This window comes from Mobula hypostoma, unplaced genomic scaffold, assembly GCF_963921235.1.
Source record: "Mobula hypostoma unplaced genomic scaffold, sMobHyp1.1 scaffold_45, whole genome shotgun sequence".
In the NCBI taxonomy this organism is placed as follows: Eukaryota; Metazoa; Chordata; class Chondrichthyes; order Myliobatiformes; family Myliobatidae; genus Mobula; species Mobula hypostoma.
This window is the reverse complement of record NW_026948238.1, coordinates 17,007-35,965: the sequence shown is the minus strand read 5'-3', so window position 1 is coordinate 35,965 and position 18,959 is coordinate 17,007. Positions and strand designations below refer to the sequence as shown.

The 18,959-nt window shown below is 42.8% G+C and overlaps 1 protein-coding gene across 1 annotated transcript in view; it reads left to right on the top strand.

Annotated features, from left to right (window-relative positions):
- LOC134342115 (NACHT, LRR and PYD domains-containing protein 3-like) overlaps positions 1 to 18,959 on the top strand; it is a 35,147-nt gene that overhangs the window by 4,180 nt on the left and 12,008 nt on the right. Inside the window, 5 exon segments of the mRNA XM_063040051.1 lie at positions 83 to 167; positions 5,175 to 5,462; positions 6,040 to 6,206; positions 15,007 to 15,178; positions 15,277 to 15,342. Of these exon segments, the coding sequence (XP_062896121.1) occupies positions 158 to 167; positions 5,175 to 5,462; positions 6,040 to 6,206; positions 15,007 to 15,178; positions 15,277 to 15,342 (703 nt within the window). The 5' untranslated portion in view covers positions 83 to 157.

Sequence of the window (18,959 nt, the reverse complement as noted above, 5' to 3'; positions counted from 1 at the left end):
GATACAGGGGATGGAGATACTATCATATTAGCAAAGTATTTGTACTCTCTCTTGACTCACTGTCTGCTTCTGTGTAATTCAGAGCATCACCAGTAGGCGGAACTTACCTTCACCGGGACCAAACTGTAAACAAGAAGACGACAATCGTCAGAACAGAATGGACACAGGTATGTTCACTGGAATCTTTCTAATTAAACTTCTGTCCTGTTGATGCACATGTAGCCTAAGTATCAATGGGAGAAACGTGCACAGGCACTAAGGGGGCACTGAAAAGTTTCATCAAACAGGGTTATTGATCCCACTGGTAAAGTGGCCTTGAGTAATGGATCAATCAACAGTTCGAATGCAGGGGCCTGACACCGGTAATGGTCAAAGCACTACAGTCACCATGCAAAGTTTCACCTGAGTGAAAGAAGCAAGAGATCCTGAGTCAGTGAAGCACAGAGAGGAAAGTGACAGCGGTTCTTGTGAGTGATGTAACAGTCCAGGGAATAGTCAGGGTCTGTTTCATCTCTATAGACAGGCCCGGATGTAGAAGACGTCTCCATCTTTTGTTTATAAAAGTCAGTGCCAGATGACTGGAGCATTTCTGTGATTTCAGAGATTGTGTGATAACAAACAGGTCCGCGGAGGGTGCCATCTTATTATCTCTTCACACTGTGCTGACGCACCTGGAGGGAAAGGGCACATACGTGAGGATGTTGTTTGTTGATTATAGCTCTGCTTTTAATACTGTCATCCCCAGCAAGCTCATCTCCAAGCTCCACCAGCCAGGCCTCAGCTCATCACTCTGCAACTGGTCCTGAATTTCTTGTCAGAGCATTCACAGGCAGTGAGACTGGGCCCTCACCTGTCCTCCACTACTATCCTGAACACTGGTACACCACAAGGTTGTGTATAGAGTCCCATACTCCACTCCCTCTTCACTTACGACCTGCATTGAACACCAATACCATCATCAAATTTGCAGACAACACAACAGTGATCGGATTGATCTCCAACAGAGACGAATCAGTGTACAGAGCGGAGGTACAGAACTCAGTGAGCTGGTGCTCAGGGAACAACCTGTCTCTGAATACAGCAAAGGCTAAGGAGCTAATTATCAATTTTGGAAAGTCACGGGTTGACGAATACGCTCCAGTCTACATTAACGGAGACATAGTGGAGAGAGTGTCCAGTTTCAGGTTTCTGGGAACACGTATCTCAGAAGACCTTACATGGTCTAACACCACTACAATAGTTAAGGAAGCACAGCAACGCTTGTTTTTTCCTCAGGACGCTGAAGAAAGCTGGTCTACCCGAACAGATGCCGGTGATCTTTTACACTGCACCATAGAGAGCATCTCAACATGCTGCATCTCTGTGTGGTATCTCAGTGTACAGCAGCTGATAGGAAAGCACTTCAGCTTCAGTCTCTAGCACACAGAAGATCATCGGGACACAGCTCCCAGCCCTGGAGGACACCTACAGCTCTCGCTGCCTAAGGAAAGCTACAAGCATCTGTAAGGACAATACACACCCATGCAATCATCCGTTTGAACTTCTTCCATCTGGCAAACGTTATAAGTTTTTCTATGCCCGCACTTCCAGACTAAAAAATAGCTTTTCCCCCAGAGCTATAATTGCTCTGAACCAATCGATCAAGCATCATCCATAATTGTGTTATATTGCTACTTTAATACTGGTTTTATGGCTGTCATGCATCTGAGTTGTGGTTTTGTACTGCTGGACATTGCTTGTACTGGCTGGTTACTTGATTTTATTTATTGTTTATTCATTTTATTTGTTGTTTTATAGTATTGAGTATGAGAGTTGCAAACTCATTTTCGCTGTATTAGTGCATGTCTAATTGTACGATGCAATGACAATAAAGATATTTCATTTCATTTCAAAGCATTTCATGTTTTTGAAGAGCAGCTTTAAATTTCCTGTTTTTTTTTTTGTCTGCTGCACAGTGTGGACTGTTTAGATATTTTAATGCCCCAGTAAATATCTGGGCTGAGGACCACTGGTGAGCGTGGGTTTTTCAGAAAATGCTTAAGGTCCTTTGATGCTGACTGAAATGGCCTGGGGTCTTTGAGGAATATGATTATGAAGACACATAATCCTCTCTTTTATTGTCATTGAGTAATGCATGCATTAAGAAATGATATATTACTTCCTCCGGTGTGATATCACAAAACACAGGACAAACCAAGACTGAAAAAACTGACTAAACCACATAATTATAACATATACAACAGGAGACCCGACGCAGACTGGGAGACCGCTTTGCTGAACATCTACGCTCTGTCCGCCAGAGAAAGCAGGATCTCCCAGTGGCCACACATTTTAATTCCACATCCCATTCCCATTCTGACATGTCTATCCACGGCCTCCTCTACTGTAAAGATGAAGCCACACTCAGGTTGGAGGACAACACCTTATATTCCGTCTGGGTAGCCTCCAACCTGATGGCATGAACATCGACTTCCCTAACTTCCGCTAATGCCCCACCTCCCCCTCGTACCCCATCTGTTACTTATTTTTATACACACATTCTTTCTCTCACTCTCCTTTTTCTCCCTCTGTCCCTCTGAATATACCCCTTGCCCATCCTCTGGGTTCCCCCTCCCACCCACTCCTTGTCTTTCTTCCCGGACCTCCAGTCCCATGATCCTCTCGTAACCCTTTTGCCAATCACCTGTCCAGCTCTTGGCTCCATCCCTCCCCCTCCTGTCTTCTCCTATCATTTTGGATCTCCCCCTCCCTCTCCAACTTTCAAATCTCTTACTCACTCTTCCTTCAGTTAGTCTTGACGAAGGGTCTCGACCTGAAACGTTGACTGCACCTCTTCCTAGAGATGCTGCCTGGCCTGCTGCGTTCACCAGCAACTTTGATGTGTGTTAATTATAACATATAGTTACAAACAGTGTAACATACCATAACTTGATGAAGGAGTCCGTGAGCACAGTAAAGTTCAAAGTTTCTCAAATGTCCCACATCTCACGCAGACGGGAGGAGGAAGAAAAAATCTCTCCCTGCCATGCCGACCACAATCTGACTCTGAGTCATCCGAAAACTTCGAGCTCTGGTCAGCTCTCCAACACCGAGTACTGAGCGCCATCTCTGTCCGAATGATTCGACCTCCTGCTCAGTTGCCAAAAGCAGGCAAGGCCGGGGATTTTGAGGCCTACCCTCCGAAAGATTCCCCTCCACACAGTAACGACAGCAGCGGATGGGCATTTCAGAAATTTCTGCGGATGTTCCTCTGTGCTTTCACGTCCATTCTCCATCATATCAGAATTGTCCACGGTCCCTATTTAACAGATACGACATCATTTTTCACCGGAGGGCTGCGCACACGCAGGTGCACTGCCATCTTCTCCTCCCGCCTTAGAAACCAGCAGAAGACAAGTATGGAAACAAGAAGGCTAATGGGACAATGTAATGTCGTTGGTGTGTAGGATTAAAGTGAATCCCATGACATTTCAACAGGGTAACTAGAGTAGGTAACACACAAAATCCTGGAGAAACTCAGCAGGTCAGGCAGCATCTACGGAGGGAAATGAATAATCGATGTCTGTGCTGAGGCTCTGAAGCAGATAATGTGCTCATTCAATCCAATCTCTTGTATTCGATCCAAGCAATACCCTACTGAATGTTGTGTGCACCCTCTCCAGTACAAATACATCCTTCCTGAGGTGCTGTTACCAGAATGGCACTCGCTGTTCCAACAGGTTATAAAGTTGTCACAAGTGCTGTACTGCAGCTGATGACCATCGCTTCCTCACGTGGTCTACCTGTGCTGCTGCATTCAGTGATCTTTGGATTCATTAAAAGTTCACTGTAAATGTATGATCACGGTACACCATGTACGATGGGTAAGAGGTACAGCGCAGAGCATCCTGAGCATCCTGATGGAGGGAGTATCTCTGGGAAGTGAGTATCAGTGACTGACCCAGAATTACATTGCCATCCTACATCCAGAGCAAGCCAGGGATCACCTTTTGGAGTAGGGCTCTTCCAGAATTTACACTATTGACTTGAATGATGATTTGTTGAATCAATTGATAAGCTTGCTTGAACCGCTCATTTGTTGTGCAGATCTGAGTCACGGGACCACAAAGCTGGGAACCTGGGTACTTGTGACTGGAAAAGCTTGGATTGGATACCAGAGAGGCTCAATGTAGACTAGAGAAGCTCAGTATGTAGACTTGGGACTCTCAGAATGTAGAGGCAGGACATACACTGAGAATAAAGGTACCCTGTCCTCAAGCCACTAATGCCAAAACGTCACTCTGCAAACTTTCCTGGGTCCATTACAGAATCAGAAACAGAATTGTGGTATTACTTGGCAAGGTGTTTCTGTCTCCAGTGTGACAGAAGGAAGAGTTCATACATAGGAATTCCAACGGAACATTGTTGCCTCGACAAATTACTCTGACCAATGAATCTCGTGGCCAAGGTCAGCTGCTCTCTCTCTGCTGGGTCCATCTTTGTGTGGTCGAGACCACACTGTCCTGTCCGATCCATCATCTCCTTAGAACCCAATACCCCCACCAGTAATAGTCTTGTCATTCTCCTCTACACTCTTTCCTAGAACTGCACACAAAACTCTCTCAGTGAGGCTTTGCCAATGACCTGTATAGTTATTACATTTCGATCATCATTCAGGGGATGGGATGGGTCCCAGGGAACCAGGGAGAATGGGTCTCAAGGTAATGGGTCTCAAGATAATAGGTCTCATGAGGTCTTCTGGTAATGGTCAGTCTGTGATCCAGGGGACCTGACAGTGTGTGACGCTACGAATGGAGAGAGTATGATCTAGTGGTTCGGATGAGGTGTAATCCTGTAGCTAATCTGTGTGTGACCCATGAGAACTGGACAGTGTGTGGCCCAGGGAGATTTTTATTTGTGGAAGATGATCCCAGTGATATTTCCCAGTGCCACTAAGATCCCCTGGTCATCAGTGTGTTCAACTACTGAGAAGCCGGTGATCAGTATTGTTGTGTCTATCCTGTTCTCTTTATGGGAGTGGATGTGTCCAGTCACTGGCAGGGAGTGTGGTTCACACTCACAGTGCAGTCCCACTGCAGATCTGCTCAGCCAGAATCTTGGCTCCATTGTGAATCCTTGTTCTGCTCAGCTCCTAATTGACTCCAGTATAACCTGCAGTTCACCATTTATTTCAGGTGGGAAATTAAATCGGGTACAGCAAGTACTGAAGAGATTTTTGCCAGGCAGCTCATCAAGAGAAGATGATCAGGACATGGGCAGCAAGTTACCGAAACAGGGTCGGATTGAGAGCAATGTCCCAGTTGAATGTGGTCCGGCCGCAGAGGAGGAGGAGCAAATTCAGCCCAGAGACCTTGAGGTCGGAGGCACCGTTCAGGACCCTGGAACCAGCACAAGTGAGGCGACTGTCTGTCAGCTCGGAAGCTCATTGAACACAGAATTGTCAAGTCCCAAACGAGGAATGGGTGAGTGAAATATGAGGGTGATGGGTTCACAGAATGAGGTAGGGAGGAGGGAACATGTGAGGCTTTGTTGGAGAGTTGGACAGACAGGAGAGAAAATTGTGTGGGTGGGGTACATGTGGTGCAGTGGGGCACCCATTACCCTACTACAGGAATACTACCTGCTCTGAGGGTTTCCAGGATGTGTATTGGGGAAACGCAGCTGCCCAGATGAAGAGAGTATTTCTGGGATGTGAATTAAGGGAGTGTAGCCGCCGGATGGAGGGAGTATCTCTGGGAAGTGAGTATCAGTGACTGACCCAGAATTACATTGCCCATCCTACATCGAACTGGGTGCATGGATGGGGGAGGCGGGGTGGAAACTGGTTTCTGGTAAAGTGGTCCTTCTGGTAACGTAATGCCTAAAGCACTTTTGAGTTTGTTTTAAGGCCTGTGCTGGAGATTGGGACAAAATCTGTATTTGTGACTGAATAAAGCTGAACACTGATTGGATAGATGATGAGTTTGCTGAGTGTTGTGAGAGCAGTGGAGATGAGGGATATTTAAGATGGTGGTGACTTTCTCCTTTTTATATTTGCAGACTCAGCGTCTACAATCTCTGATCTCCTGGCACAGTGGGACGAATATCGACTGTACCAACTGACAAAGTTCTACAGGGACAGACTGAAACAAGCAATTGAAGAGAGGGTTGAAAGACTCGGTTGGATGTTGACAAAGGAGGGACATTTCAGTAGGGAAGAAAACGAGGTGAGTGTATTTAGTGTATTGTCACGTAGCTGCTGGTATCCGAGGGGATAGATTAAAATTAATCACCCACATGTTCTAGCGGATCTACGTGGCAGTGGAGACTTTGATCTCTGACTTGCCTTCTGTAGATCTGGCCTCCTCTGTAAAAGCTGTTGAGGTGGGGAGACCTGTCAACTGTAGGTTCATATCTGGTGTGGGAGCAGTGGCTGCATATCTGCTCTGCTGAATAGACATTCAGTCTAACATTTACTTCACATCTGGTCAGGGCCATTGTTCAAATTCAGTTGAGGTGTTTAATCCAGGATGAATATTAAGACCATGAGATAAAAGAGCAGAGCTCACCTATATGGCCCATCGAGTCTGCTCCAGCATTTCAACATGCATGATCTATTTCCATTCAGCCCTAATCTCCTGCCTCTCCCCGTGTCTCTTCATGCCCTGACTAATCAAGAATATATCACCCCACCCAATAACTTGGCCTCCAGCAGCACCTGAATCACCACCCTAAAGATATTCCTCCTCATTTTGGGTCTAAATGGATGTCCCTTTGGCCTGAAGCTGTGTTCACTGGCCTTAGACACCCCACCATATGAAACGCCCTCTCCATATTCACTCTATCTAGGCATTTCAACATTTGATAAGTTTCAATGAGGTCACCCTCATTCTTCAGAATTCCAGTGAATACAGGCCAGAGCCATCAGACGCTGTTCATATGACAAGCCTTTCAATACCAGAATCATCTTCGAGAACCTCCTTTTGAACCATCTCCAATGTCAGCACATGCTTTCTTAGAAGAGGGGCCTCAACAGAGCTTTATAAAGGGTCAATGTTGTATCTTTGCTTTTATATTCTTGTCTTCTCAAAATAAATTCTAACATTGCGTTTGCCTTCCTCACCACTGATTCAACTTGCAAATTAACCTTCAGGGAGTCCTACGCAAGGTCTCCCAAGACCATTTGCACCACAGATTTTTGAATTTTCTCTCCATTTATAAAACGGAGATCTACGCTTTAATTTTTACCAAAGTATGTGACCACATACTTCCTACACTGTATTCCATTTGCCACTTCTTTGACCGTTCTCCTAATCTGTCCAAGTCCTTCTGTAGGCTCTATACTTCCTCAAACCTACCTGCCTCTCCACCTATCTTCGTATGGTCCACAAATATCACTACAAAGCTGTCAAATCCATCATCTAAAGCATTGACATATAAAGTAAATAGAAGTGGTCCCAGCAGAGATCCCTGTGCAATACCAGTAGTCATTGGCAGCCAAGCAGAAAAAGCTCCCATTCTTCCCACTCATAACCTACTGCCAGTATAGCCAAAGCAAGATTCCATTTTTCCTGTAATACCATGTGCTCTTAACTTGTTAAGCAGCCTCATGTTTGCTACCTTGTTAAAGACCTTTCGAAAATGCAAGTACATAACAACCACTGATTCTCCTCTGTCTCTCCAGCTTGTTACTTCTTCAAAGAACTGCAAAAGGTTTGTCAGGCAATTTTTTTTCTCTTTAGGAAGCATGGTTCTACAGCCTGTTTTGTCACGAGCATCCAGGTACCCTGAAACCACATCCTTAACAATCAAATCCAAAATCTTCCCAACAAACTAGGATATATTTTTCTTTCTTCCTCCCCTTCTTGAAGAATACAGTGATATTTTTAATTTTACAGTGCTGAAGAACCATGCAAGAATCAATTGATTTTTGAAAGATCATTACGAATACCTCCACAATTTCTTCAGTCTCGTCTTTCAGAACTCTGGGGTGTAGACCATCTTCCAGGTGATTTATCTACCTTCAGTTTCCCAAGAATGTTCTCCTTGGTGATGGCAACATCACACACTGTTAGTCTCTTCCACATTGAAGACTGATGAAAAATACCTATTCAGTTCATCTGCAATTTCCTGTCCCCATTACTACCTCTACATTATACTTTCCAGCATCTTGATATCAGTTCTCACCACGCCTTTACATATAAGAAGAAACTTTTGGTATTCTCTTCAGTATTATTGGCTAGCTTACCTCTGTATTCCATCTGTTCCTTCTTTATGACTTTTTAGTTGCTTTCTATTCATTTTTAAAAGCTTCCCATTCCTCTAGATCCCCACTATTTTTTGCTATATTATATGCGCTGTTTGGCTTTTATGTTGGCTTTGACTTCCCCTGTCAGCTACAGTTGCGTCGCCATGCTTTTAGTATACTTCTTCCTCAATTGGATGTATTTGTACCGAGCAATTCTGAATTTTTGCTCCTCCGTCATCCACTCAATTTTGGCCAGCTTCTATCTTATGACTCTGTCATTCCCTTTACTCCACCATAATACTTCTCCTTCTCAAATTGCAAGGTGAATTCTGTCATGTTATGGTCACTTGTCCCTGAAGATTCCTTTACTTTAAGCTCTCATCAATTCCGGTTCATTGTGCAACAACCCAGATCCCCTAATGTTGCTCTATCTCATAGTTTTTCTGTATGCAAATTATGTCTCTTGGGATCGAAAATCAACACCAACCTGATTTTCCCAATCTACCTGCATATTGAAATCTCCCATGGTTATCGTAACGTTACCCTTTTGACGTGCATTTTCTATCTCCCATTGCAATTTATCGACCACATGCATACTACCATTTAACGGTCTGTATATAACTCCCATCAGGATCTTTTTATCCTTGCAGTTCCTTATCTCTACCCACAACGATTCAATACCTTCCGATCCTATGTTACCACTTTCTAATGATTTGTTTTTTTCTGTTTTACCAACAGAGCCACGCTGATCCTCTGCTTACCTTTCCATACAATCCATACAATATAGCTCCCGCTATAATCTTCTTTCAGCCATGATTCAGTGATGCCCCAACATTATACAAGTCAATCTACTACAAGTTCATCCACCTTATTCCTTATAGTATTCCATATATTTACCCTTTTCAATTTTGTCCACCTTTTACATTGCAACTCAAGCTGTTGATTTCAATTTTGCCCTGTCATCAGCCTCTCCTTATCAGCTACATCACTACACTCTGCCTCTGTAAACCAACTACCTCACCCTCAGCACTATCGCTCCGGTTCCCACCGCCCTGCCAAATTAGTTTAGATCCCCCTGAACAGCTGTAACTAACCTGCTTGCAAGGATATTCCATGTCCTCTCATTTGCCTTTGTGCTGGCTTTGACTTACTCTTCAACCGTGATTGCGTCGTCCTCCATTTAGAATACGTCTTCATCTTTGGGATGTGTGTATCATGTGCCTTCCGAATCGCTCCCAGAAACTCCAGCGTTTCTGATCTGCTGTCATCCCTGTGAGTGTTCTTTTCCTATCAATCTTGGGCCAGCTCCTCTCTCATAGCTTTGTAATTCCCTTTATTCCACTGTGGTACTGTTCGATCTAATTTTATCTGTTAGGGTGAATTCTATCGTATGATCACTGACTCTTCAGGGTTCCATTACCTTGAGCTCCCTAATCAATTCTAGTTCAATATGCACACACATTCCATAACTTCCTTTCCCCTGGTGGTTTCAACCACAAGCTGCTCTAAAAAACAATCTTGTCGGCATTCTATAAATATCCTGTCATGGTATTCAGCACCGACCTGATTTTTCAAACCTACCTGCAGTTGGAAATCCCCCTGACTATTTTGACATTGTCCTTTTTACATGCCTTTTCTATCTCCCGCTGTAATTCGTAGCCAACATCCTGGCTACTGTTCAGTGGCCCGTATATAAATCCCATCAGGGCCATTCTAATCTTGTGGTTCTTTTTTAACTCTACCCACAAGATTCTACTTTGCCTGATCCAATGTTAGGTGTTTCCAAGCCCTCAGCCGACCTACGATATGTATCTTGGATGTAAGCACCCAGCTAAGATCTGCTTTCAGCCACGATTCATTGATGCCCGCATCATACCTAACAATGTCTAACTTCACTACAAGGTCATGTACGTATTCCTTATTCTGTGAGCAACAAATTACAACCCATTTAGTCTGTTGTCGTCATCCTTATTGATCTTGCCCCCATGTTACAATTCAACTCCCACAACTGATGGTCCTCTCCTTCCTCACAGTCTCAATTCACACTGCATCTACTTGTATGCCAACTGCTCCATCCTCAGCCCTACCATTCTGGTTCCCAATCCCCCTGCCATGCTATGGAGGTCAGAGGACGCCCAGAATTGGACTACCCCTCCCACACACACATACGGCTGCGAGGGCAGAGCAGAATCTGTGTGTCTCTCCTTTTACATCAAACCTTTCTCCATCTTCAAGGCGTCTGATAAGGGTGTGATGGTACAGTCTGTCTTTGCGTCACAGTGTTACTCCACAATTCCTGAGGCTCAATATCATACAGCATGGGGGTGGTGTTGGACAGCTGCCAATTATTCAATGTTATGAATCTATCAAACATTGTTTGCTCCATCATACACTCTGCAGTGTGTACCATCTGTAGCGGGCACTGCAATTCAGTAGCAGTGACGGCATCTCCTCAACCTGCAAATCCATCCACAAAGAGCAGGGCAGAGGGCAAGGTGTTCACCACCACTTCAAAGCTCAGTCCATCCTGACTTTGGGAGATCTCACCATTCCTTCCATAGCACTGCCACTTAAACTTGTGACCTCCACTCACACCCGTATGTTTTATCTTCACCAGACATTATAAATCGCTGTCTTCGTCTGAAGGGACAAATAGGGTTGGACAGTCAACAGTGGGCTTGTCTTGGTAGTTATTTAACCTATACATTTTCAGATATAATTCCCACCGATCTATGTCCCAGGCTCTGAATGTGGCCTGTTCTGATTACTGACACTACAGCTTTGGAGAATTCATTTGTCTTCGCATTTGTGTGAGATTCTTTTTTTTTTATTTTATTTTTATTTGGATAAGGAGTTCACAATTATCATGTACTTTTTTCACACATATAACCTTTTCCATTTTTTTATATGTATAAAACTACAATTATTTATACATTCTTAAGTACACATTGAGATGATATAAAAGCAAAATAAACATTTAAATAGATAATTATGTACTGTGGTAAATCTAACCTATTAGGCTAAGTAATGAAATTAGTTGTTAAGAAAAATGGTAATAATAGTTTCCATACAACCCTTCTGGACCATTTCCACTGGTCCAAAATGTTGCATACAAGCCTATATACCAACCATTGTAGGTGTTTATATCCCAATTTGTTCGTGCTTGTTCCTGCCCGCAGACATAATTATCCAATCCCTATGTACTTATTTACTTAATTTTTTCATTTTTTTTTTATCCCTTTCCCAAATCTTTCCCTTTACTTGTGTTAATTCTCTATTTTCCAAAAAAAAACAACAAACATTTAGACTAGGGGTGCTTACGTTAGCAATATTACTGTGTTGATGAGAAGAGCAATATAAATCATTAGGAGAGTCATCTAAAGTCTGCTCGCATTGGGGTTATATATTCAATCCATTTATTCCAGATTTGATAAAATGTTTCTTTTTGAGTTCTCAGGGAGTAGGTCAACTTTTCCATTTTAAATATTTCCAAGATAATTTCGTACCAATCTTCTAATGTAGGTGGTATTGGATTTAGCCATTTTCTAGTGATTGATTTCTTACTTGCCGCTAAGAGGGCCTGCAGCAACTTTATATCTTCCTTCTGTTCAAGGAACAATACATGCCCCAAATAGAGCGTCTCAAAGTTCAGAGGTATCTGGCACCTAAGTACCTTAACTAATGTTCTATGAATACCTTCCCAAAATAGACTTAATTTAGGGCAATCCCAGAAAATATGAAAATGATTTGCCTCCTTAGAGCTGCACCTTCTCCAACACATCACACTTGTATCTTTATATTTTTCCTGATATGGGGTCTTGAAGTATCTTATAATGTTTTTCCAACAATGTTCTCTCCAAGTCAAAGAATTAGTCGAGGACCATTGAAAGCTGCAGATTTTCCCCCAAGCCTCCTCTGAAAGTACCAACCCCGCTTCTTTCTCCCACTTCTCTTTAATATACAGTGTATTTACATTTTTAGCATGGGAGAGTGCATTATATAGGCGAGAAACTGATTTACTAGGTATTGAACTGCAAGCCGAATTCAGAATCTTGAAAAATTCTAATTCTACTGTTGATAGGTCTGTATATCTACAACTCTGGTTAACATAGTTTCGTATTTGAAGGTACCTAAAAAAGTCATTATGTTCTAGGCCATGTTTGTCCTGCAGGATTTGGAAACTTTGTAATACTCTTTTATCTATAAATGAGAGGTAGGTTGTAAGACCTTTCTTTATCCATAGCTCAAATCTTTTATCTCCTCTGTTGGGAAGGAATTCGGTATCATATGCACACCATCTAAAGAGTTTTAGCATGTTATTAATTCCACATGAATTAACCACCTTCTGCCATACTTTTAATGTAAGATTTATCCAAACATTATTAAATTTTTCCAACTGGGCCATCAATCCTTTGTCAGCTATTGAGGCCTGAAGAGGAAAACTGTCAACTAATCCAAATTCTATTTCCTTCCATCTAGCCTTATATTCCCTATTACACCAATATAACAGAGGGGTTATCTGTGAGGCATAAAAATAATTTCTCAGGCAAGGAAGAACCATACCTCCTCTTTCCTTCCCTAACTGTAAAGTGTTATATCGAATTCTGGGTTTCCTTCCTTGCCAAATGAAGCGGGAAATCCATTTGTCCCATTCCCTGAATTGATTATCATCCACCTTCACTGGTAAAGTACGGAAAAGATATAATAACCGAGGAAGAATATTCATTTTTATAGTATTTATCCTTGAATTTAAACTTAAAAAGGGGATAAGATTCCATCTATGCATATCTGCTTTTACCTCTGAGATTAATGGCCCATAATTTACCTGTGACAGTGTTGAAAGATCCTTCGGCAGGGTTATTCCTAAATATTTTAATGATTTAGCTTCCCACTTAAGATCGTATGTATCCTGCAATTTTTTGGATGGTGTATAATTTAGGGACATAACCTGCGTTTTCTTTACATTTATTTTATAACCTGATATTTTCCCAAAGTCATCCAACAGTGTAAACAATCCTATAAATGATTTTTCTGGTTCACTCAGATAGACCAAAACATCATCTGCGAATAACGCCACTTTCTGTTCAATCCCTGCCACCTTGATACCTTTTACGATTTCGCTCTGTCTTATTAGTTGGGCAAGTGGTTCAATATATAGCGCAAAAAGGAGAGGAGAAATTGGGCATCCCTGTCTAGTGCCTCTCTCTAAAATGAAGGAGTCAGAGAGGTCCCCATTTATCTTAATTCGGGCTGTTGGGCTGTCATACAGAGTCTGAATTACTTTAATAAACCTTTCTTGAAAGCCGAATCTTCCTAACACTCTGTATAGGAATGCCCAACTAACCGAATCAAAAGCTTTCTCAGCGTCCAATCCTACTACCATTGTCTCTGTCTCGTTCTTATTAACCTGTTCTAATATGTGCAGAGTTCTCCTTATGTTGTCCTGTGTTTGTCTTTGTTGAATAAATCCAGTCTGGTCTAAATGGATTAGGCCAGGTAAAAGCTTTTCCAATCTGCGCGCTAATATAGATGTAAATAGTTTGTAATCTAAATTAAGAACACTAACTGGCCGATAATTGCCACATTCTAGTTTATCTTTACCCTCTTTAGGAATAACTGAAATAATCGCTTCTCTCCAGGAAGGTGGAGTTTCTCCTCTCTGCAAGATCCAATTAAAGGTGTTAAGTAGTAATGGGGCTAACTGTGTCTTCAGGGACTTGTACCACTCTGAGGTAAACCCATCAGAACCCGGGGACTTTCCAGCCTTTAACCTAGAGATGGCCACGTTCAGTTCTTTGACAGTTACTGGTTCTAATAAACTTTCATTTTGTAAATCTGTAAGTTTAGGTAGATCTAAAAAATTCAATACACTGTCTATATAGGGCTCACTGGGGGCCCGGGGTTGGGAGTACAGCTCTCGATAATACGTTTCAAAACTCTCTTGAATTTTCCCTATTGTACTCTCCACAAGCTTTGTCTTTGGATTCTTTATTTTATGAATTGTATTGTCTGCTTGTTGTTTTCGTAATTTATATGCTAATAATCTAGCTGATTTACCTCCTACTTCATAATTCTTTTGTCTCAGGTAAAGAAAATTTCTTTGAGTTTCCAACGTATAAATATCATCAATTTCACTTTGCAATTTCCTAATTTCCTGTTTTCGATTTGAATTACTTTTGTTGCTATCTCCAACTTGAAGTTGTTTTAATTTTGCATTTGTGTGAGATTCAATTCCACAATCCATTTTCCTTCTCTCTCGCTCTCCGTCTCTCACATTCTCATAGTCACGCGTCAGTTTGCTCTGCTTTGTTTCCGCATCTTCGGTTATCACCGACTCCATTAGGAAAGTCCCCTGGAACATTATTCGCTGCATGAAAAAATAACATTCACAGAAGTCCTGTCTGCACTAATCCCCTGAACTCATTGCTAGAAATGTGGTGCGGGGTTTTATATCAGTAGTTGTTGTGCTGAAAGAAAATATCTATCGTCAAATGTACAGTGTTATTGCTCTCGACAGGTTGCACACTGCCAGATTGAGGAATTTAATAATGTTGCATCTACTGCAGAGTGTCAGTAAAGCCTTATTCTTCCACAATGTTGGTTTAGAATTTCCCTTAGTTACTGTTTCTCTGTTAATGACAGGACTCCGAGATTTACTGAGAGGATGAGCTGGCAGCCGAGTGACTGCACCTGTTCTGAATCTACCAGGACAATTTTTCTCTACATTCTCCATGTATTTCTGTCTGCTACGCAATACATTCATTGTTTCCTTTTTATAGAAAGTCACTGAACTGACAGAGAAGGGAAACCGGACAGAGAGTTCCACACTCTTCCTCAGTTTGGTGATGGGCAAAGGCTCGCGAGCCCGGAGGGCGATGTGGGAATCCTTTGTGACATGGAGGACTGAGTTACCAAAGTTGGACAAAGTACTGAAGGAAATACAGGAGCTCGGTATGATAAAGCCACACCCTGAACACAAAGCCACTTTGAAATAAACAGTTTAAATCACATTAGCTCTGTTTTCATGAAAACCTTTTTGATTTAAACAGGTCCTGATCCACAGGATTACATGAACATTGCCCAAGGGTTATCTGTGTTACCCACTCAACTGATAGGTGAGTGATGAAATGCACATTTCAAACCACATCTCAAATGTTTGACTGTGGCCTGGCAGAACCTGGGAATCAGAATTCACCATAACTCATTTGTGGATCTCTGACCTGAACTTACAATTCACAGAATCTCTCTTTGCAGCCTGAACATGCTACAGTGCATTTTCTACTAATCCAACTGCTGGTTCTACTGAAGCCTTCTCTCCTGGTCCTAACGCACCGGGAAACCCACACACCCCACGCAGACCCTTGATGCACTGATCACTCAGTTCAAGTGCCTTATCTATCTTCAGCCCTTCCAGCTTCTGCAGCATCTTCCCCTTCGTCACAGTAACTACACTCACTTCTGCCCCCTGACACTCTTGACATTCTGGAGTATTGCAGGTAAGACCATAAGACTGAATTAGTCCATCTAGCCCGTTGAGTCTGCTCCACCATTCAATCGTGGCTGATCCTTTTTTTCTCTCTCCTCCGCAAGCCCAGTTCCCGGCCTTCTCCCCGTAACCCTTGATGCCATGTCCAATCATGAAGCTACCAATCTCTGATTTAAATACACGCAACGACCTGGCCTCCACAGCTGCATGTGGCAATGAATTCCACAAATTCACCACCATTTGACTAAAGAAATTTCACCGCGTCTCTGTTTTGAAAGGGCACCCCTCTATCCTGAGGCTGTGCCCTCTTACTCTCCCACCATGTGAAACATCCTTTCAACATTTACTCTGTGTAGGCCGTTCAACATTCGAAAGGTTTCAATGAGTTCCCACCTCATCCTTCTGAATTCCAGCGAGTACAGACCCAGAACCATCAAATGCTCCTCGTATGATAACACTTTCATTCCTGGAATCATCCCTGTGAACCTCCTCTGGACCCTCTCCAAAGCCAGCATATCTTTTCTCAGATGAGTGGCCCGAAAACTGTTCACAATGCTCAGGGTGAGGCCTCACCAGTGCCTTATAAAGCCTTAGCATTTCATCCTTGCTCTTGCATTCCAGACCTCTTGAAATGAATACTAACATGGCATTTTGCCTTCCTCACCACTGACCTACAAGTTTTTCACTTTCTTGCCCATTCTCCTAATCTGTCTAAGTCCTTCTGCAGCCTACCTGTTTCCTCAACATGACCTGCCCCTCCACCAATCTTCTTATTATCTGCAAACGGCAGCAATGCCATGAATTCCATCATCTAAATCACTTTTATAGAGCATAAAAAAGGTAGTTCCAACACCGACCCCTGTGCAAAACCACCAGTTACTAGCGGCCAACCAGAAAAGGAACCTTTCATTCCTACTGGCTGCCTCCTACCAATCTGCCAATGCTCTAACCATGTTGGTAATTTTCCTGTAATACCACAGGCTCTTAACTTGGTAAGCAGCTTCATGTGTGGCACCTTGTCGAAGGCCTTCTGAAAGTCCAAATATACAACATCCACTGCCTCCCTTTTATCTATCCTACTTGTAATCTCCTCAAAGGATTCCAACAAGTTTGTCAGGCAGAGTTTTCCCTGAAGGAAACCATGCTGATTTTTTACCATCCTGTCCCCCAAGTACTCCATCACCTCATCCTTAACAATTGACTCTAATGTTTTCCCAACCATTGAGGTCAGGCTAACTGGTCTATAATTTCCTTTCTGCTGCCTTCTTCCTTTGTTAGAGTGGAGTGACATTTGCAATTTTCCAGTCCTCTGGCACCATGCCAGAGTCCAATGATTTTTGAAAGATCATTTCTAATGCCACCACAATCTCAAGCACTACCTGTTTCATATACAGTCAAATACAATGGCGGAATGTAGTATTAATGGTAAGACTCTTGGCAGCGTGGAGGATCAGAGGGATCTTGGGGTTCGAGTCTCTCGGGCACTCAAAGCTGCTACGCAGGTTGACTGCGGTTACGAAGGCATACGTTGCTTTGGCCTTCATCAACCATGGAATTGAGTTTAAGAGCGAGTGGTAATGTTACAGCTATATAGAGCCCTGGTCAGACCCCACTTGGAGTACTATGCTCATTTCTGGTCACCTCACTACAGGAAGGACGTAGAAACTTTAGAAAGTTTCCAAGGATGAGATTTACAAGGATGTTTCCTGGACTGGGGAGCATGCCTTAGAGAACTTGGCCTTTTCTCCTTGGAGTGGCAGAGGATGAGAGGTGACCTGATAGAGATGTATAAGATGATGAGATGCACTGAACGTGTGAATAGTCAGAGGCTTTTTCCCAGGAATGAAATGGCTATCAGGAGAGGGGATACTTTTAAGGTGCTTGGAAATAGGTACAGAGGAGATGTCAGGGGTAAGTTTTTTACGCAGAGTGGTGAGTGAGTGGAATGGGCTGCCTGCGACGGTGGTGGAGGTGGATGCGATAGTGTCTTTTAAGGGACTTCTGGATAGGTTCATGGAGCTTAGGAAAAAGGAGGGCTATGAGTAACCCCAGGTAATTTCTAAGGTAAGGACATGTTCAGCTCTGTGGGCTGAAGGGCCTGTATTGTGCTGAAGGTTTTCTATGTTACTATCAAAACATTAGGGATGCAGAATCAGAAAAGATAGCAAATATGGTTCTCAAGGGATTGTATCTAAATGCATGTAGTATATAAAAAAAGTAAGGTGGATGATCCTGTTGCACTCCTACAGATTGCCAGGTATGATGTTTTGGCCGTCACTGAATCATAGCTGCTTGTAGTTGGGAGCTGAATGTCCTAGGTTACACGTTATATCGGATGGGTTATGAAGGTAGACAGAGGGAGTGGTGTGGCTCTACTGGTAAAGAATGTCATCTAATCAGTAGAAAGATGTGACATAGGACTGGAAGATGTTGAATCCTTGTAGGTTGAGTTAAGAAACTGCAAGGGTAAAAGGATGTTGATGGCAGATATATTCAGGCCTCCCAACAGTGGCTGGGAGGTGGACCACAGATTACAACAGGAAATAGAAAAGGCATGTTTGAATGGCAATGTCATGGTAGCCAGGGGAGATTTTGACATGCAGATCGATTGGGAAAATCAGGTTGGTAATGTATCTCAAGGGAGTGAGTTTGTTGAATGCTTAAGAGATGGCTTTTTAGATCAGTTTGTCATTGAGCCTACTAGGGGATCAGCTATACTAGAGTAGGGTTCTCGGTAATATTAGATGGACTGTTACCTGTTAATTGCCTGTTACGAAATGGCTTCTCTGAAGTGTTAAAATAAAATGGTTTCTTGTACTGTTAACAGCTGAGTAAGGAGTTCTCTTTAGCAGCATGTTTGGGTTATAATTAGTGATAATGGAAATTGTATTCGTTTGCCAGCCAATGGAAGTCATGTTATGCTATCTTGAATGTGTGTGCTGAGCTGAGGATCGCGGGCTTTTCGGGAGGAGAACCGAAGAGGAAGGACATACTGGATGCCCTCTGGTCGACCACCGTGGTTGGTCCCAGGCGGCGGGTCAAGGAGGTCGGCGGGGATCGAATGGTGGAACAAAGACCCCATAAATTGAGCTCCAATGGTTGTGCATGAAGTGGTTGAACTCTGATAAGTTTGGTGTCTTTTACTTTCCCTTTTATATTGTATCTCTATTAATTACATAGTTCCAGTAAGATCTATAAAGGGTAATCTGTGAATCGTACATTGTATGCTGTCGGATATTTGATGTG